This window comes from Lepeophtheirus salmonis, chromosome 3 (genome assembly GCF_016086655.4).
Source record: "Lepeophtheirus salmonis chromosome 3, UVic_Lsal_1.4, whole genome shotgun sequence".
NCBI classification, from domain to species: Eukaryota; Metazoa; Arthropoda; class Copepoda; order Siphonostomatoida; family Caligidae; genus Lepeophtheirus; species Lepeophtheirus salmonis.
Window position 1 is genome coordinate 37,115,392 of NC_052133.2, and position 22,817 is coordinate 37,138,208.

Genomic DNA, 22,817 nt, shown 5'->3' on the forward strand with positions numbered 1-22,817 from the left:
TAAAGGCAAAAACGCAAGCCAGGCGGCTGAAAATATGAATTGTGTTAATAGCCCTGTAATAGCCAATCACGTGTAATTTTAGTCTCTTGAATTTCATTCCAGGAAGTGTATCAGCACTTTGTTTCAATGCTTTCCATAAAAGTATTGATTTTTCTAAGTTTGCATGCATTCGTGTTGATGGCTACATACCCGGTGTATCAAAACTATTTCCCAATCACTTTTAATGATAATCTCATGGTTGCGTTGAATGATTTTAAAACTTCAGACGGGATATGATAACTCAGAGTAAAAGCTGTTGATTTTCCTTGTTTTTTATTTCATAATTATGGAGCAAATGAATAGCGTAAAAGTCATATTTAGCTTAAATAAACATAAACTGTATGTAAAAAACTTCAGAACTAAAAAAAATGTGTAACAACATTAGACTCATCAAATAAATAGTTCTTGATTAGGCCCGGGGTTTCAAAACAATAATTTTTTGTTAATAAATCCGTTGATACAGGGTGTGCAAGCTATCTCTGCCCCAAAATGATCTTTTCTCTAAATGCAAATTTATCTTTACCTAGTTATCAGATTAAAAATAAAATCAGATTCTGAAAGCTTGATTGATTTTTGCTTTATTTTATTCAATGAAATCACCTCCAGCTTCCATTACAGTCTCTATACGAAGCCAAAAGAGTGAGGACAACCTCACCACGTAATCCATTAGCAAATCCTGGAATTCCTTCTTGAAAGAACTGATAAGTTCTTCTTTGGTGTTGCTGCGGGTTCCAATGGTTTGTCGTACGATCACATCCCACACAAAAAAAAACCTTTCGGATTCAAATCCTGCGTGTTTGGAGGCGAGATGAAGTTGTAAAAATTGTCATTTGACCATTTTTTGAATGCATTGATATGGCTTTAAAATCCCCTATAAAGGCCTCAAATTTCCTTCTAACCTTGCAAACAAACGTCTCAGTAAGTCCAAGATTTTGATCAATTTTTATGTTGTCACACCTGGTGGAGATTCCAAAGAAGGGTCCACGTCTTTTCCAAATATTTGAGACATTAAATTTGTTAATTAATCCCTTGTTTTTCTAACTGGTACAAGTTTGAAAAGCTATCTAACAAAAAAGATTAGCTTCCTTTGTGCGTTGTTTTCCCTAAAAAGTGTGCCAAAGTGATGGCATAGATAGTTTTTTGCACCTTGTAGAGATACTTCAATACTTATTCAATCGTTCATTCCCTATTGGTCAAAAAAATAAAAGGGAAAAACAGTGGGCATTGTTGAGTATGTATGTATGTGTTAACGTGTTTTATTTTTTTATATTTAGTGTAGATTTACAAACATACGTAATATATACATAACATATAATACTTTGAACTCACATCTTGATTGTTTTATTATTTCAATTATTTTATAACACAACATTGTTTTAAACAATTTGTTACATGGTTTTTATGCTAAATTTGCACATAAAAGCCATAGATTTAATTAACGAAAAACCAAAAAAGCATTCTGTACACACTAATATATGTATATTAGGGTGAGGTGGATGTCCAAAATTTGTTTCTCTGTATGTACCTAATAAATATATCTATAGAATTTAATTGACACTTATATTAATATTTACTTTGAGCTGATAGCCGCCAAAATTTTCGAAAAGTTGGCAAAAACTTTATATATCATATTATTTGGGTTTTTGAAATGCGTGTAATGTTTTTTACTAGATATCTATTTAAGGTAAAACTTAAATATTCCCCCTAAAAAAGCGCATTTATGAACTAAAAAAATAATAATAACCAGTCATTCTGTATTGATTTTCGCATAGCCAATGAAGTACATAACGATCTAGACATATTTGAAAAAAAAATAGTAAGTTTCCGAAAAAGCAGTATTAATACTTTTACCTCTGCCAACCAACTTGAACTGATTTTATTTTTTTACCCCTGTTTTTTGGTCTGTTAGTCACCCAGATTACGTCAAAAGTTACGCTATACATTGAATCAAAATTTCCAGGTAAATATAAATATCTGGTCATTCCTAAAAAGGCATTAAAAAAAATTGAGATACACAATTGAATTTGATTTTAAATGGAGGTTTCTAACTCTGCCATGTGCTCATTCTAGTCTAATCAATTTATATTAATCTAATATTTTTATATGTTGAAAAAAATGTAAAGGACAATCGAAAACCCAAAAATGTTAGTTTTTAAGTTTTTTGTCATTTTTTTTCAGAATTTCCAGGTAAATATAAATATGCGGTCATTTCCAAAAAGGCATTAAAAAAATATAATTTTTTGGACTATGACAATCAATTATATTTAATGTATGTGATGTTACTTTTAACTATTCTTTACAGTCATAAAAATAATAAACTTACATAAAATTCTAGGCATGGTAGATAAAATATAAATCGGAATCTAATATATGAAGATTAATAAAATAAAAATTATTCTGCGTGATTTTTCAAAATATTCACAAATGATCATCAGTTTTACTAGAGGGATGAGATGAACTATATAATTGACTATATTAGCAAGCTTGAGCGTTGGGCTTGTTTGAAGTGTGAGCTCAAACATTATTTTACAAAAAGAAATTGCTCATATGATCGGTTATGGGTGTTATATATTACCAAACAATCAATATTCATTCCAAGAAAAAGTGAAAATTGATCGAGCCCTCTTTACAATATTTACATTTTGTAAGTTGTGCAGTATGTTTACAATAAACAACAATGCCATTGAGTAATTTTTATTTATCATTATTTTTTTCCTTACAAGAATGCCAACTCTAGACTAATAAGTACTATTATAATAAGCATAATTTATTTTTGTCTTTCTTTCGGAAATTTAATTCAATCTGTCTGAAGGATTTCTCATTTATTGAATCTTGTATTTAATCATATTATTCAATTTCAATTATCTACATAATAATAACTAAATTAATCAATGAATGAGAGCATTCTTTGTTTCCAACTTTCAGACTAAAATATTTAGGCGCATCACAGTTCCACAGTCCTAGCCACGAGCTGTAACTGCATATAATATCAACAAATAAAACTTTTATCGTGGTATAAACCTAACTCTTATAGTACGGTCAGGAAATAAAAGATTCTTATAGCTTTGACCCACAGATTCTTCTGCAGGATACTCGAATCGGAATTGTCTTAAGAGTGTGACCATGACAACATTCATGTCCTGTTCTGCGAGTCTATAGTAAAATATATATTTTATTATCTAGATAGTCATAATATTTATAATAGTATGTAAATATTTACCTTCGACCAATACACATTCGTGTTCCATGGCTAAAGGGAAGATATTGATATGGATGAATATTCGATGGGAATTTTCCACGAAGCCATCGCTCTGGTTTGTGAATTAGAGGATCCTCATAAAACTCTTCACTCTTATTTATGGGACCATGGTTTAAATCTACCCGGGTACCCTTTGGTACTTCATAACCGGATAAGATCAAATCATGGTCTGTTACACGTGAGACCTCGGTTCCACTTGGAAATAGTCTTAAAAAAATATATTTTGAAATATTCATTATTTTTGTTCAAAGCTAAAGTATACATATTATTTTGGGAATTGGACAGTTGTTCCAACCGGGAATCGTCCAAGCATTTTTTTATATGTCTCAAGATATTGAAATATTAAAGGATTCTGATTTGATGATAGGTTGGGAATGGCTGCTGTAGGGTCTAATCACGGATGGAAATATTTTCCAAATTTTGATAAGTGTAAAATTTACGTATTTGAAAATGTCCTAAAAGATATGTTACATTGAGAGAACATATCTACAGCATAGATAAAAAAATAAATAGAGGTGACCAGGACTTTTACTTGATTTGACTTGATCTAAAGAATAACATTTTTAATTATTGAAATGATTATATTAACAGGAAGATCTATTCAGCTTATTGAATTTATGGCTTTTTGAGCGTCAATAATTGATAAACAATTAATCTTCAGATTAAATAAGAAGGAAGATTAATACTATTTAACTAGTACCAAGGATATAAGTTTATTGTAATATGTTGAATTTATACATAATTAAAAAAACACTTTATATCCCTAAGTTGGAATGAGAATACCGAATATATTCATATGTTGTACCAAAGTTGAAAGCTGAAGGTAATGGAACAACCTATTGTTTGCCATATCATCTTTATATATATTTATACTATAAACTATAGTGATCCTTGCTCTCTGATTCCTTATAATTTTCAAAATGGGAAGGAATAATTAATAACAGCATTCATACACTTAACAAATATATACATAAGTATTTCGTAAATTTACGCTTACAGTAGTGAATCAAATATTTACATCCCTCTGTATACTGTGGAATATTACCTGAGTGTTTCTTTTATAAATGCTTTAAGGTAATGCATTTCCTTCAAATGTGCAGTTGTTATATCTGAATCATTCTTGACGACTCTTTGTATTTCTTCGTAGAGCTTCTCCTGACTCGACGGATTTTTAGCAAGGGAATACAAATTAAATAAAAGAACTGGAACTGTTGTACTCAATCCATCAGTAAGAAGCGATATTATGAGAGTGATTACATTTGCTAAACTGAAGCATATTTACTTATTATTATTTATAAATCAAGTATATATAAGTATATTAATACCTTAAATCTGATTTCCCAAGAAGAAATCTCAAAAAAAGGAATTCCTTCTCTCTTACTGAATTATTTTCGGTCATGTACTTCAAGTCTTTTAGTGCCGTTTCAACAAAAGAATAAGCAAGTCTGATGAACTCAACTTCTTTCTTTCGAAGATAAAGACTTTTAGGGGTCCATAAATATTGATAGATTGGGAGGGATAGCTTTAGCATAGCTGATTCCTGTTGCAAAAAATGGAATGTTTATGAAAAAATACTTACGAATAATGCATAGGTTCGTGAAGCAAGAGATATAATGACGGACCAGGTCAATTTTTGTATTCACATTATTTTTAAGTATATTTTATACTACACTAACCTTAAACATAATGATTGAGGGCAAAGGGTCTACCATTTATGTAAGGAAATATAGAAAATGAGTTGTATTATCTAAGGCTATACTTAAAAAAGTTACATTATATAAAGAATATTTTAGAGTAGAAAAGGTTTCGTACAATTTGTAAACAAATTACTCCATTTTATTAAATACATTATACTATTTAGTATTTGATGAATATGTACGACAAAAATGATTTTGTCAAATTTTCTATCATAGTAAAATTTGATTAAATTTCAAGTCTGGCTACATACTTCAAAAGATATGGGACCCATGGAGTCCAAAAAAGCCAACCTGCGTATCATTAGTACAGCTATGTTCCTCCTTAAAACTTCTCTTACGTGAAAAACAATTTCATTTATATTAACAAGTTCCTCAGCTAACTTTCGACCTTCAGTCCCTTCCTTAAAGGCGTTCATATATCTTTCACATCCAATTTTCATTGTGTTCTCGAAGTACCATATCCCAATTTCTTTATTTAAATCCTCAATCTCTCCTAAACAATTTTTATGAAGAGATATTCTATTTGCAAGGCCTTGAGCTACTTTATTCACACTTGGTAAATGTTCCTTTACCTGAAATAGAGAAATTTAAGTAAGACATTTCTTAATAATTATATACATTTTACCTGAGGTGGCTTTAGATAAGCAGGCTGCCCGTTTTTTCTTAATTTCCACCAGTCTTCTTCTAGCCTACTTCCAAGTCCCTTTGAGATCAATCTTTCAGGTTCGTTAGTCAGAGTAGAAATTTGAAGTGGATAAACATGAGGATACTTCCCTTCCTGGCTATATATCTGAGCAATGTTGACTTTAAGTTATAAGGCCAAGAATGTACAAATAAATAAATTTAATCACTCACTACTTGAATATCATTTGGACTAAACAGGTGTATGATCTCTTTTTGACCGATTTTCTCACGACAAATTGGACCATACTTTTGATACATAGCATCAAGAGCCATATGGTATTTGGATCGTTGATACATGCCGAGGAAGTATTCATAGGACGAACCAATCCATGGTAACAACGGGGGTCCAGGAATCTCCAAGAATGAACGTATAACTGTAGTTCTAACCGACATTTTTGGGATGTTGAAATGGTACTAAATGGTATTATATTGTTATAAAAATAAAGCAGTTGTTGTTTCTTGGACAATGGTGTCGTGTTTGTCTTTTCACCTGAAAATACATTTACCTAGGTATCTAATGTTTATCATGTGACAAAGGGGATGATTTTTTCTCCTAGATATGCTGCGTAATTTTTTTCCTGCCTCATTAATATATATCTTATTTGGTCTCATAGTAGAATTGAGGATTGATTTAGGTGTAATTATTGCCAATCTTCTTGTTTATTTCCTTTTGCATTGTCACAAATGATCTAACAGACCGTCATGACAGTTAAACTACTTTCCTCAAAATATTTTTCAAATTTGCGGGGTTACCTTGTTGATTTTCGGCTTCTTTTTTTTCTTTTATGGCCAAAATACACACGATCTAATGTTGTAATGTATAACAATTGCTGACATTAATCGGTTTTGTTTTAACTGTATTTAGACAATTAATAAATTAGTTTTACAATTCACATCTGATAATTAATTGATAATCCACGAAATTTCTAATCGGCGCGTCCCCAGTGCACTTAATTTAAAAATAAGAGGAAAGAGTTGTTTGGTGAGGTGTATACATATATATCCCATTTATTTGAAGAAAAAAAAATATATATATATGAGTTAAAGAGCAAAATATTGAAAATATGGAGTTAACAATATTCTTTATTATCTGCAATAAATACATCACTTTTTATTAAAGTTATTTGTGAAATGAATATTGCATTTTCCAATATTTGAAAGGATATTTTAAATATTTGTATTCTTAAAACTCTACCAGTTTACCTACAAGCACTGTATTTTATATTTATATGTATACATATTTTTTTACTTCAAAAATCTATATCTTTTACCAAAAAATTAAATTTTTTTGTAAAATATTTCAAATATGAATTTTTTGTAGTAAAAATTTCAAATATCTTTAGACATATAAAATTTCAAAAAATATATTTCTTGAAAAAATAAATTGAAAAATTTAATTTCAAATATTTAATTCTTTTTAAGAAACATTTAAAAATTCAAAGTAACTCCCAGAATTTTTTTTTTTTTTTAAAACAACAAAAAATTTTAGCTATTGGGGAAAAAAAAGACAATTTCTACCGAGGTTAAAATACATTTAAGATCAAAGGACAAAATCCGGAAGAGTCTTTTCGACGATACTAAAGAATAATGATTTATTTAACGCCGTTATATGTAAATAATTATGTTTGAAAATTAAAAAAATACTAAAAAAGAAAACTTATAAAATATGATTATCACAAATCAAAAGTATAGAGTATAAATACTTCTTAATCCAGACCTGTCTTAGTTTAAAGATTTAGAAGACACAAAGTTGAGTGTGTTTACTTCAAATAAGAAGATGATAACCTTGGAGTCAACCATGATAGGATGATGAAAATATTCTATCTGAGAGAAAATTCAAAATTAAAACAAAAATCTAAAGAAATACACATTGTAATGACGGATTTTTGAAAACTTTGGTAAACTTTGATACGCTATAACCAAGTCCAACTACTAGTAAGCAAGCTTTAATTCGGTGATTGAGGGTGTCATCAATAAAACCGGAATTAAGGACAGAAATCTTGAAAAAATTGATAAAAAACTCATGCAAGTACGGCTATATCCTCGTACGTCAAGAAGAATCTCAAACTTCTTATCCAACAGTGACTTCTACTTGAATGAAGACGATAAATTTATAGATGCCATATTACATATGTATACCGATACACACTTTTGAAGTTTTCACTCTCAAAATGAATGTACATTTTTAGTTTCGGCCTCTCCTGACATATATTATTCTAATTATTTACCTATTATATAATCACAATGCTATATGCAAAACTTGTTAGGAAAAAAAAAGCGTCTGCTCGTTACTTTCAAAAGTAAAAAAGAATTATAACACTGGTCAACAAACCTTTACTTAAAAAAGAGTAGTTGAAAGTCCAAACGTTGCCCTTGTGCTCATTTCTCAAAAGGCATTTTATTATAAGTTAATATTTTGGACTATGAATTTTATATAATATATACGATATTACTTTTAACTTATATTTATCGTCTTACAAATAAGAAACTAACATAAAATACTTAGTATCGATATACCGGTTATAGATAAATTATAAATCTGAATCCACAATATAAAGATTAGTAAAAGAAAAATTATTTGACGTGATTTCTTCAAATGTTCGCAAATAATCATCAGCTTTACTACAGGTATGATAAAATTTATATAATTGAATATATGAGCTAGCTTGAGTGTTGGGCTTATTTGAAGTGTGAGCACAAATATTAATTTGAAAAAAAATCGGTCAAATGATCGGTTATGGGTTTTATATACTAGCAAACAATAAATATTCGTTGAAAAAAGGCAAAATTGACCAAACCCGTCATATAACATTTAAAAATGGTAACTTGAACAATATGTTAACTATACATAACAATACAATTGAGCAATTTTTATGAGTCATCAATTTTTACTAGATTTAGAATGTTTGAAATTGTTTTTAGTAACAAAAAAATTAACCGCAATATTCCCCTATAAGTTTATCCTTCAGGACCTATATACTGAATTAGTGGTCGATTATTATCCTATACAGAAGTGGGCAGAAGTATTTACTCTAGTTTTGTTTTAGATGCACATGTTTATGACGTGTTTTTTTTATATCAGTACTCTTGTTTCTATGTAGCAGCCACAAATATTAATAACATTTTTAATAAAATGTCCAGTAATAGCAACTGCAAATTATCATTGTAAAAAAACTATACTCAAAAACGAAATATATAAACCTATGGAACTTTGAAGTGTAGGTTAAGTACTTCTGCCCACCTTTGTATACAAATACGGTACTACGATTGACTCAAATCTATTCAATTTTCTTGCCCTTGTTAGAAAAACTTGACGGAGATAATTTTTCACTGACTCACAATTAATATGCAAAACGTCTTCTGGATTATTTTGTCCCCATGACTATCATTAGGGGGCCCTTGCTGAGATTGGAAACTGCATTGGCCTACCCTTTGATCATACCCTACATTTTAAAGTCAAGGGAGTTAAGAACAGATGAAAAGGGAGGATGCTAAAATGTTTTGTCTCCAATGTTTTCAAAATGGGATTTGCACCGATCATGCTCTTCATTTGCTGTGAAGCCTGGCCCTTATCTTGAAACACTTTTACGCTAGAGTCAATTGGATTTTAATTCTGGACCACTATGTATATATGTGTAAGTAGTGTAATGTCCGTCCATATTTAAGACTGAAAACTGCAGTGCCTCCCAGTTCAGTCTTGGTCCTGGATCCTGTTCCGTCCTGCATATCAGTTCTAAAAACTTACAAAGTTTGGTCCTGGGTGACATGACTTAACTTTATTTCTTCTTCCTTGTTTAATCAGTACTAGTACTGACAGTCCAAAGGACTGCCACTCTTAAAGATTGGGCCTTAGACTGGAATGAACTGGACCAAATAAACAAGGATCAACACAACACTATGTATAACTATACTTATAAAAATAATGATAGGCAAAAATAGGGATATGTACATTTATGAACATACATTTAATATTATATTTAGTGATTACTATTCTAGGACAAGATTTATAAGTTGTCAAGATTAAGTTGTCATTTTCTTTGGAGTGATACTAGGCATACATTATGTTCCTACGATATGAAATATAAGTTGTTAATGTTTTGTATGAATCCACGTTGTAGCTTTAAAAGAAGGTCTTTTGAGGTTGTTCTACTTGATAATAGTCATATTTTGTAAAAATATTTTATAGTTGTACTCGGTATTGCTGGTAGTTATTAGAGGTCAACGAACTGACAAATTTTCTCGTAATAATATTTAAAATAATTCTCCAACAAATCTTCATTTTTAGTCTCCCTTTTTCACGAGCACACTCACACGTAGTTACTCAATACATAGACGTTTTCTCGTCATGGATAATTAAAGAATAATGACAGCTTGAGAAAAAAAAATATTGAATGAGCCAGGGTGAAACTTAGATCGTTGCTAAACCCCATCTTTAGTCTAATTCATTTATTTAAAATTCATACAATGTATGGAGATCAACTTTATGTATTTCATATTTTTATATTATTTGATCATGCTCAGCTCTGACCTATAAAACAGTTTTTTTGGACTCTGTCAGACTTGTGCAGCTGTACAATGAATAATACGGCACGGGAATACTGTCTATTTTTATGCATCAACAGTTGATATCGTAAGAAAACATGAATCCAAAATATATTTTCTCAAGGGTATAGAAATTCGTAGGGATTTAGAAGTGGAAGCAATAAATGATAATATAATTACTGTTCATGAACTGAACCCCACAACAAACTCTCCGTTAAATAGTATTAAATATCAGTTTCCCCTTACAAAATCTATAGGACCTCATTTACATCAAGGGCCACTGGTACTTGTAGATGCGGATTTCGCCCTCATGTGCTGATGTATGCAATATGTCAAATTTTGAAGAAAACTGGAACTAACGGTGTCTTTGGCTAACACAATATGCACTCATATGGAGTTATCGAAGCAAAAAAATTTACAGCTAAATTCTAAAATCTATTTTTTTCTACTATCTCAATAAGGATTTCGAAAAAATTTCACAATATTTCGCATGCCTTTGTAGAGTGCCCTTTGATTTAATTTTTACTTGAATTTGTTTCTCTTGTTGTGGAGTGGGGAAATGTTAATATCTTAAAGACAATCCTTTTGTTCAGCTTACCCACAAAGCAAACACAATGAAGTTCTGAAAATCGGGCAATATATTTCGCTCTTTTGAGGGTCAATGCTCTTATTACCTATTAATTAATATGTGAATTGCCTATTGATAGAAAAAACTTTAGAGTAATAATTTTGTCCTCTACAGCTAGATATGCTACTTTAAATAAAATATAAATACCAAGGATGTGTGACAATTCTTGGGATAATGCTATTGACATTGTCAAATAAAAACTGTCAGATTCAGCTGCATACATTATTTAAAAAGAGTTTTTTGGAGGTATAGCCGTATGCTTTGAAATATTTAGTATTATATTGCTTAATATAACTTTTTGCTCGTCTTATTAAAATGATTGATTATTTTTAGGTCTAGGTATTGGTTAAGTGGTTTAATCTTAGGTTAAACTACTTATTCATGTTATTATGAAGCATTTCGTCGTAGCATTTATGTTTTGTCCATATCTGTGTATTTATTGCCATCTATGATATGAATATAGATAAATAAAAAAAAAGTGGTACGAGATTTCATTCATTTTTACATTCCAGTGTTTTACATACCGTATATAGAAAAAGTAATGAGACCTTCTAAAATTACATCTTTTAATAGGTGTTGTTGATTAAATCTCAAAGTTTCAATTATTTTTGAATGGCTTAGATTCTAAACCATGAATCGATGTACATGTTGTAAACCAAAATTTGGTATATGTATATTGCGATATAAATGCATATATAATTAAATGAATGTTGCATTTTAAAATAATTAAAAGTAACATTTTCTGTAGGTGTAAACCCCGGGAACTTCTGGAAAAAATATAAATCTATACGATAGGAAAGCATATTCTTGAAAATATGATAGTAGTTGGAAAGATGTGTGTTTTGATATATATATTTTTTTTTTTGTACTGATTGAGGTTGAAAGGTGTGTTCTATATTGTATACGACTTACAGTTATATTAAGAAGAATAGACTATGTCTTCTTTATCTCTTTTTTTTTAATTTGACATGACTTGACTTTGAGCTTATAGCTTCAATGATGCTACAAGTTTCTCCCCTTCGTCTACTTATGCACATATACACCGAATAGTACGAACCACAGAGTGATTAAGCCAAGTGAAGAAGGGAGAAGATAAACCTACATTTCTGGAGTAAATATGTTTATTAGACTGTTTCAAAATGCAGTCAAAATTGAATATTAAATTAAGGAAGGCATTTACTTTGTATTTCGGTCAGCCTAAGGTACCTAGTGGTCCATTAAAATCTCAAAACTTTCACATTATATTTAATAACATATAATTTATAAATTAACAATAGAATTTCAATAAAATGTTTTCTATAAATATGCTGTGTCTTAGCTATCTTATAATGAATGTAGTCACTCTTATTTGCAACGATGGCTTCCCAGCGGCGGAGGAAAGGCTTGGCGCCTGCTGTGGATGTAGTTACCTATCATGGCGTCCGAGTGCTGGCTCACAGTGGCTTTGTGGGTCTTGGTGTTTGGACGACGTACACTGCAGCCATTCCTTTGAAATGTACTCAAAAAGTGTTGTCGAAGGTGCTGTTATCAGGGCTGTAGGAGTGCCAAAAGTGTCACATAAGAATTTAAAAGAATTCAAAGACTCTTTCGAAAGAATTTTCTCGTTACCCTAACAAGTCCCTTTCCACTCCCTTTTTCATAGCTCCCTAGACAAAGTTGTGTGAAATCCCAAGATCTCTTCCATGGGCCCTAATAGACTTAAGGCTATTAGCCTGGCTATTTTCTTCAACTCCTTCGACTCCAGTTTGGCCTTTGGGTCTTTTTTCTTTTCATTACAATAATGGCAACTTATGACTGATAACTATTATTCTTATCAGCATAATAATTTTTGTTTGTTTACTGAAATATAATTAGATTTTTCAGAACGATTTTTTCTTTATTCAGTTTTGTTTTTAATGCATATACTATACGTACATAATAATTACTGAACTAATGAATGTATTATTTGCTACCAACTATTTGACTAAAATATTTAGGGGAACTACAGTTCCACAGTCATGCCCGCGGCTCGTCACTGCATATGATATCCACTAATAAAATTATTATCTTGGAATAAACCTAACTCTCATAGTACGATCAGGAAATAAAAGATTCCTATAGTTTTGACCTACAGATTCTTCTGCAGGATACTCGAATCGGAATTGTCTTAAGAGTGTGATCATGACAACATTCATGTCCTGTTCTGCGAGTCTATAATACAATGTTTAATTATCATCTGGAGAATCATAATATACCTTATAGTATGTAAATATTTACCTTCGACCAACACACATTCGTGTTCCCTTACTAAAAGGAAGAAGTTGATATGGATGACTTTCCAACGGAATTTTTCCGCGCAGCCATCTCTCTGGTTTGTGAATTAGAGGATCCTCATAAATCTCTTCACTCTTATTGGCGGGACCAGGATTTAAATCTACTAGTGTACCCTTTGGTACTTCATAACCGGATAAGATCAGATCATGGTCTGTTACACGTGAGACCTCGGTTCCATTGGGAAAAAGTCTTAAAAAGTATTTTGAAATGTATATTAGTTTAGTTAATAGCTAAAGTGTACATATTATTTTGGGTAGTGGGCAGAGGTCTAAATAGACATCATCCGAGTATTTTTTGTATGTCGCTATACATAAACATATTATGGGACTCGGAAGGGATGAAAGTTTGGGAATCACTAATGTAGGCTAAATTTACGAATGGACATTTTGTCTCAAGTACAATAAACGTAAAAACCACGACTGAGACAATGTCTAAATAAATATAGTGTTATTGAGAGATGAAAAATCTACAACTTAGATTTAAAAAAATCTATACAGGTAACAAGGATTGTAATTGGTGGCTTGGCTTACTTAGGCAGACAGCAAATAAGTATTCTGATTCAAAAAAAAAATTCCTATAGTTGTTCTATTTGGTATAATTGTAGATATGCAACAATCCAAAAGAAAAAAATTGACCAGATTTGACTTGATCTAAAGAAGTACATCTTTAATTATTTTAATCATTATCAATTTTATTTACGGGAAGATATATTTCGTCTATTGAATCTATGGGTGTTTTGGGATTATTAATGAATAAACAAGTAATTGGAAAAATCAAAAGAAGGAAGATTCAAAAATACATTACTCAAAGCCAGAATATGAGTTTTTTTCTTCAATATTTTGCATTCAAAAATACCACATTTAAATACCCCAAGTTCGAAGTGGAATGGAACAACCTTATGCATTCTGTGTCCCCTTTATATATTTTTAGTATAAACTATAACAGTGATCCTTGCTCTCTGATTCCTTATAATTTTCAAAATGGGAAGGAAAAATTAATAACAGCATTCATACACTTAACAAATATATAGTAAAGTATTTTGTAAATTTACGGTCACATCAGTTTAGCAAATATTTACATACCTCTGTATAATTTTAAATATTACCTAAATGTTTCTTTGATAAATGCTTTAAGGTAATGCATTTCCTTCAAATGTGCAGTTGTTATATCTGAATCATTCTTGACGACTCCTTGTATTTCTTCGTAGAGCTTCTCCTGACTCGACGGATTTTTAGCAAGGGAATACAAATTAAACAAAATAACTGGAACTGTTGTACTCAATCCATCAGTAAGAAGAATTATCATGAGAGCAATTACATTTTCTAAACTACATGTACGTTAGCATAGTTAATTATTATTATTTATAGATCATGGATATATAAGTATATTAATACCTTAAATCTGATTTCCCAAGAAGAAATCTCAAAAAAAAGAAAATCCTTTTCTCTTAATGAATTATTTGTGGTCATGTACTTCAAGTCTTCTAGTGCCCTTTGCACAAAAGAATTAACTAGTCTGATGAGCTCAACTTCTTTCTTTCGAAGATAAAGACTTTTAGGGGTCCATAAATATTGATAGATTGGGAGGGATAGCTTTAGCATACCTGATTCCTGTTGTAAAAATAGAGTGTTTAGGTAAATAAATATACTTATGTATTAATGAATCACAGGTTGATTTTTTTTTTTAAATATTTGATGAATATGTACGACATAAAATAATTTTGAATTATGTGTCTATCTCAAATTTTCAATTACAGTCAAATTAGATTAAATTTCAAGTCAAGTTACATAATTCATCACTAGTAGAACCATATTCCCTCATATAACTCTCTCTTACGTGAAAAACAATTTCATTTACATTAACAAGTTCCTCAGCTAACTTTCGACCGTCAGTTCCTTCCTCAAAGGCGTTCATGTATCTACCACATCCAATTTTCATTGTGTTCTCAAAGGACCATATCCCCATTTCTTTATTTAAATTTTCAATCTCTCCTAAACGATTTTTATGAAGAGATATTCTATTTGCAAGGCCTTGAGCTACTTTATTCACACTTGGTAAATGTTCCTTTACCTGAAATAAAGAAATATAAGTAAGACATTTCTTAATAATTATATACATTTTACCTGAGATGGCTTAAGATAGGCAGGTTGCCCATTTTTTCGTAGTTTCCACCAGTCTTCTTCCAACCTATATCCAAGTCCCTTTGCAATCAATCTTTCAGGCTCAATAGTCAGAGAAGAAATTTGAAGTGGATAAACATGAGGATACTTTCCTTCCTGACTATATATCTGAACAAAGTTGACGTGAAATTATAAGGCCAAGAATGTACAAATAAATCAATTCAACCTCTTACTTTTTGAAAATCATCCGGACTAAACAGGTGTATGATCTCTTTTTGACCGATTTTCTCACGACAAATTGGACCATACTTTTGATACATAGCATCAAGAGCCAGATGGTATTTGGGTCGCTGATACATGCCGAGGAAGTATTCATAGGACGAACCAATCCATGGTAACAACGGGGGTCCAGGAATCTCCAAGAACGAACGTATTACTGTAGTTCTAACCGACATTTTTGGGATGTTGAAATGGTACTAAATGGTATTATTACATGTAGATATATAAATATTGCAGTTGTTGTTTCTTGGACAATTTTGTCCTTGATGCATTTCACCTGGATATATAACTTGAATTTATATATTTTATTTTATGTAAGGTATATAATGACGTGTTTGCACGTCAAACACACACACAGACATTCGCATTTAATATATAGATGATAAGAATACTTAAATTACACAATATATTTTACCTTATTTAGACCAAGGCAAGTTTACCTATTATTTCCGCCTCATATAAATTAGGTATGTTTTTAAAAATACTAGGAGGCCTATCCATATGTATTGAGCGTTTAATTTTAAATTTTTTCAGAATATTTAAATAATATGTTATGATTATCAGGGAGTCGAGGGTTAATTTTAGGCTAATATGTTACAAACTAAGGATTAAAATGTGAATAATTATATTTTTAATGTTTTCTTGAACTATTTCTGAATGTATTTGGTTACATAAAATAATTTTGAATTAGACAATGTATGTTATATACTATGTATATCTCTTGAAGTACTCTATCTTAATAGCTAAATTAAATATTACAGAAAATTTGTAAAACATTTTTGTAAGTCCATTTCTTCAAATAAAAGAAGATATACAAAAAACTGTAGTATTTCATTACAAGTTAATCCTGTTATTTAAAATTACGATATTTAATTACAAAACCAATTGAAGGCTTTAACAAATATAAGTTTTTAAATTTTTTCCTGTATATCTAGTTATCAAAATGTGGGAGTGGCAACAAAAAAGCAACGCATTTGCGATCTTCTACGCGCCAGTGTCAGTACCAAAAATGGATGGAGATCCCAAATTTGCATCTCAATGGGGATTGCCTAGAAAATCAAGATGTCCATTAAGGATGGAAATGCTGTGACCTCAATCCCTAGACTTTGCAGTTTTGATTGTCTTGGAGAACAATATCTGCCGAAGGGGTCATCCAAATTTGGATTCGCTTCGAGCTTCCATCATGACAGTGTGTTATACTATGGAGCTGTCAATCTGTTTGTTGGCGTGTCAAGGCTGTTATTGCCCAATATATGTTATGGGGGAAATACTGAATAAAAAATGTAGCTAAATATGATATTGAAACATAACAGCTATTTTTTTTGTGTTGTTCTTCTCTATGTTAATCACACTACTGAATTTTTTTGTTCTCCAGGCTGTATATTTATATTTTTACTAGTATGATACCAAGAGGAGAAGATAAAATTTTCGAAAAAAAAAATATAAAAAATCCTTCATTTTCTCAACTTTTAAGGTAGCAACCATGAAATGTTCGAAAATTTAAAAAAAGGGTTATTGCTACACTGATTTTCAGAATAATTGATCAAATGTCTTAGGAAGCTGGTTATTAAGTTGCCCAAGATGAAAAATAATGAAGAAGACCTCTCCAAGATGTCAGGAAGGGGAGGGTATAATTTATAGAGAGGTTCAAAGTGTTCCTTAAGTTTGGAGAAGAATATCAAATAGCATCGCACTAAAACGATGAATCACCTCGTCAACTACTTCTTTGTGGCTCCTAGACCATCCAGAGGCCTATAAAGTGCAAATTGGGATTGGTTTCTTTCACAAGGACTCCACTTCCCCTTCTGAAAGACGGCATGAAAGCCAGAAGGCTTGAGAGATAAAAGAATATCCTCACATGGATCGAGGCAAATGGGTCAATTGTGAAATTTTTCTATTACTGAAGATTTTCACAGTTGATTACGTTCAGAACCGCCACCCCGAAATGACTTATGGCTTTTGTAAAAAAAAGGTGCAATGGGCTGACCGTACCAAATATCCATCCTAAGCAAAGCTCCTCGGTGTTGTGGCCTCTGATGGAAATAAGTGGTTTCGTTCTTTTTCGAAGCCGGTCATAAAATCGGAGAAAAAAGATATATTTCCACAAGATCTGAACCCACTTCACTTTTCTATAAAGGGCACTTTGGAGAGGGAAACCAATAGTACCTAACACCCGATGCTTACTCACTGAAGTCCTCCATAGTCGCTGCATGGGACAACTTGTCAGAGAAGTTTGTCTCCTTGTTTTTATCTTATTGTTTCCATGTTAATTTTTTTTTGTATGGATAAGTGTGAAGGTTAAAACAATTCCCTACTACTACTTAAGTAATAATTCCTCAGACTCGAAGAATCTGCTAATTAACAACTGGTTTTGTGAATTTTTTTGTTGAAATTACGTTTGACCAACTAAAAAAATATTTGTATTTAATAATATACCAGAATTTTTGATAGTTTCTTAAAAATTATAGAGCGTGTTTAATGGTTATCTCCTAATTGATAATGTCCGTATAATGTTATTGTCATTACCATTGAAATACCTTTTTTTATATTTTAGCCACATAACAAATAAATTAATTATAATTAATTTTTTCGATGCATAACTACTAAAACAAATACCTATTTTCAAATACAAAAATTATGTTACATTTTAAATGTACCGTGAATAAATATTATGGAATTGTTTTTTTATCGATAATGTTCTATACATTTTTTACATAAGTACAAAACAAATAGATTTAATAGTTTTTATTGTTGCATTTAAAATATGTAGTTATTGAGATTTTGTTGGTAAAGAGACGTTTTTTGAAAGATATCGTCCCTTAAATGTCCTGATATTTGAGTCTGAACCAAATAAAGTAACCAAACTAAAATTTTCCTTCTATAAATAAAAAACAACCTGAATATTTTTTTCTTTCGACCAGTGATTCACAAACTTTCTACTTTTACATTTGACAAAATATCAAGATTTCTAAGTAGCATCATTTTGGCCAAACTGATCATAGAATAGCGTTTCTTGACATACTACTTACAAGGAGCTTGGGTGCCACAGTTTAAGAACTAATTGACTATAATTAGTTAGTCTCGATGCCTCAAATTCTTGGTAAAGGATAATGTGGCTTCGATTCCAACACTACCTTTTAAGTTCGATCGACATAATTTTAGTATTAATTGAGGCAGTGATCATAAATATTTAATTACCTTGCTAGCATCAAATCTGGTTCTTATAAAGTTTTGAATTGAATTTTGAAGTAATTTAAACTAACTTTAAATTTGCAATTTTTTTAATGTTCCTTTAATTTGTAAGATGGATTTGCACCGATGACGTATTGGTAAACATTATACTATTATAATTACTCCATCTGACTTTGGAATGGTCCTTGTAGTCCGTTTACATAATGTGTATTTCCTTCTCTAGGAGCGACGGGATATTGAACCTATGCATATTACACTCAATAGCACAACTTCTCCTAGCACGTTGTTCACTTAGCTACGTCGCTCCATCAAAAATTTGTTGATTTCAAATACTGCCTTATACCTATTCCATGCTGGATCATTTCATCAACAGAAAATTCAATAACTAAGTGAATAAATCCTCTTTTTTATAGGTTTGATTTAGAGACGACTAATGCCTTGGTTTTATTTTGATTTCAACTGATAGCAATTTTTCTTAGGGCAATATTCCTGTGTGTAATCTAACTTGAACCTATGAAAATATTTCATTATGTTAAAGTGCATAAAAATTAATGTTAGAAATGGTGTATAAAGTTTTTGTCGTGAAATGTCCATTTAGTAAAATGTCTTATCTATTTCTCATCAACTTGAGGTTCCAAATTTTATTTTTTTGAAAAAACACTTACTTTACTTTAATAGAATAACTTTAACCTACGATGTTTTAGTAATTAAAATAAAATATTTTACTTCCTGGAATTTATGTATCTAGTATATGACGTTAGGAGTATTTTGTAACTAATACAATGAGTCTTATGTGTTATTTAACATTAAATGATAGTGGTGACATTATTATTGAATGTATGAGTAGTTTTTAAGTTTATCCCTTGAAATCCTTGAAATGAGCAGTTCCTTGGGGTATCAAGCCACTCCATTAATAAAAGATATATTCTACAATTGCCACTAGTACAAATGATACGATTAGCATCAGTGAACAAACTGAATAATTTTTTCCAAGGGAAAGAGTATATCGTTTACGTACACTGTAAAGGATATTTGTGATGCGTCAATATAAAAAAACTCTTGAACAAAAATCAATAAAAGTAGACATTCCCAGTATTTATTTTTTTTCATTTACATCCCCATATTTCCAGACATATATTAGAGAATTATAGCTATAGTATAAAAACTTTTTTTTTTATATATACTAGACTTGTATTGGCCTTTCTATGGGATTTCAAATAAAATCAGTCTATCTGTCATTCTTTTATATTCACAATCAATTTCGGCCACTTTAAATGTAGTTTACGTCACCTTGTTGATATAAATTGACGATATTTCTACGCAGAATACAAATATAATCCCCACTCAACTTAAGTGAAATCCTTCTTGCATTTTTTTTGACAGGCAACAATTTATTTCGAAATTAATGAAATATTATCAGACAAAAGATATTCCGTACAGAAAAAAAGAAAAATTCCTATTGTAGTATTTATCTTTGTGGTACATAATTAATAAAAAACCAAAATAAACAATCTTTGAAACCTAGAGTATAATTAATTCTAGAATTGATAATAACTCAGAAACTAAAAAATAATCATAGATAAAAGTACATTATTCTGAACTATTTTATCAATTTAAAATTTACGTATTAATATGATACATACAAGGTATTAAATTAATATTTCAGTCTCTTGGGAGAATAAACATCCGAAAGAAGTAACAGAGTCAGAATTAGACATAACCTTCAGCAATACATACAGAACTATGTAACTAAAACAACTATTTTACCAATGAGTAGGGGTGCCCTTTAGGTGAACACAAGAAATAGACGAGAACGTGACTAATAGTATAACTAAATTAGTATATTAGAGGTGATAATTAAAGACAGTTATTCTAGGATAAAGTTTATATCAATATATATGACTCAAATAATATAATTATATTTATTTTTAAAAAATCTGAAAAGATTATTGGGACCCTGGTAAGGGCCGGTTTATTAATTAACCAATCACAATTATCAGTAGTATTTAGATGTCACATATTTTTTTAAAACTGTTTGATTAAACCTTAAATAAATTCTGAACTATATCAAGGATTACAAAAAACATTTCCTATTGAAATTTAATATGTAGGCCTTATCCCTTATGACATATTTGTCTTTTCCTGGAAGCCATAATTTTCGTTTGATCAACAATCTTGATTCGATTTAGACTCTTGAGTAATCGGGCCACCCAGTAAATAACTTATACTTTTATTTTCTATATAATATTAAATAAATTACTTTATAGAACAGATTAATTAATAAATGTTACATATAGATTGAAAGATCATACTTAGATGTAGTGGTTAATTAATAAATAAATCCCTTTAATGGGTTAATATCCTAATCAAATATCAGTTGTCTTTTATTTAATTTTGAAGGAAGAAAATGTATTACAAAGCTAAGAACCTTCTACATAGAAAATAGAATTTGTGCATTTAAAGATGCTTTTATTTTTTATTATGCATTTTAAAATATAAACACTAAAGATAAACAGAATTCTTGCTACGAAGATACATGTTAATACAACCACAATCTATTTAAAAATTAAAATAAAAAGTAAAACAAGCACAAGTACCAACTGGTTTTTTTTTTTTTTTTTGGGGGGAGAAAAATATCGTCCCTACTCATGAGTGATGATGCAGAAGAAGAAGGAGCTTTCATTTTTTTATGCAGTCTTAATATTATCTCCTTTTAACTAGTGCTGCGTCACTTCTCTTTAGGACCGAAGGCTGCAATTCACTCTCGGTCTAGTCCCACTTAGTCCTCCATATCAGCAATAAAAATTTATAAAGTTGGGTCTTTGATGACGTCACACAACTTTATTTTTAATCAGTTATAGAACTGACAGCAAGTCGACTGGACCGAATAAATAATAACTAAAACAACACTAATCTAAATATCAACATACATAAATTCTACATTTGTTCCAGTAACATTGATTTTACTTATTTAATGTAAGGAATGGAGTGTAACCAAGAGAGATTTGTTAGAGTAAGTGAATCATATAATGACGACGAGTATATGCTACAATTAATGAGAAATGGGTCATTCTGTTCACTAGCTTTCTTGTTGTTTACTTACACATATGTTTGTATAATATGATTATTCCTATTATACAAAAGATACAAAAAATATGTTACTACTAGACCCAGAAAGAAACTGTGTCAAAAGAGTTAAGTTACTACAAATTGAGTACTGTGTATAGGATGATGTTGTTAAAAAGTAGTGATGGAACGATTCCAAAAAAACAAAACAAATGCCAATCCCGATTCTGATGCAACTCTAGTAAAAGTTTATTTACGTTAAGGGGGGCTAGTTTTGTGGATTTTTTTTCAAAAAATCCACAAAATAAAATTGCTTTGAAAAAAAGAAAAACAGAAAACTTAATTTCAAATATTATATTTTTTGAAAAAGAAAAATTAAAAATTTAGTATATATATTTTTTTTAATACTCAAACTTAGAACTTTTTCAAAACAATTAAATTTGTTTAAAAAAAAGTTAAAAAGACGCATCAAGAACACCTGCTCTTCCTTCCGTCCCCGTGTTGTGGCAGTTATGGAAGCTAAATGCCAAATTGTTAAAAACATATTATAGATTACAACCAAGCGAAGTTTTTTTATTAAAACATTTCTCTGTATCTCTACTTTTAGTCCTTGTAGATCTCAATGAAGTTGGAAGTTAGAAATTAGTCAGGACTGTACGGACACCCGGCTCTTCTCATAAAAGTTATATTTTTTGAAAAAAAATTAAAAATTCACAAATATCGTCAGAATTTTTTTCTTTTTAAATAAAATTTCCTAAATATGCAACTATATAAAAAAATTAAATTTTAAGGAAATATTTTTAAAATCTAAAACTGTAAAATTAATTGTTGTATACATACACAGAACTATTGTGGTCTAAGCTATTTATCTTAATATATTTAAATACAATTAGATTTTAAATTTACTACAAGTTACTAGTGTGTTCTTACGATGTTTGCAGGAATAATTTAGCATTTCTTAAGAGATACTTTTTAGCTATTATTATATTTAAAATGCT

General features: G+C 30.2%; 2 protein-coding genes across 2 annotated transcripts; both read right to left on the reverse strand.

The window, feature by feature from the left end:
- Nucleotides 1–2,846: 2,846 nt before the first annotated feature.
- Nucleotides 2,847–6,177, reverse strand: LOC139905004 (probable cytochrome P450 CYP44). The gene is made up of 7 exons (XM_071887375.1): nt 5,851–6,177; nt 5,621–5,785; nt 5,334–5,567; nt 4,624–4,838; nt 4,344–4,565; nt 3,260–3,505; nt 2,847–3,192 (listed from the first exon to the last, which is right to left on the reverse strand). Exons 1-7 carry the CDS (start codon nt 6,070–6,072, stop codon nt 3,045–3,047), a joined length of 1,452 nt encoding a protein of 483 aa, XP_071743476.1. The 5' UTR covers nt 6,073–6,177; the 3' UTR covers nt 2,847–3,044.
- A 6,522-nt stretch (nt 6,178–12,699) lies between these two features.
- On the reverse strand, nt 12,700–15,816 carry LOC121115359 (probable cytochrome P450 CYP44). Its single transcript, XM_040709583.2, is given in 8 exon segments — nt 12,700–13,039; nt 13,106–13,351; nt 14,268–14,489; nt 14,557–14,591; nt 14,593–14,772; nt 14,999–15,232; nt 15,286–15,450; nt 15,516–15,816. Coding segments are annotated over 8 exon segments (1,452 nt in total). The 5' UTR covers nt 15,738–15,816; the 3' UTR covers nt 12,700–12,891.
- Between the last annotated feature and the right edge of the window lie 7,001 nt (nt 15,817–22,817).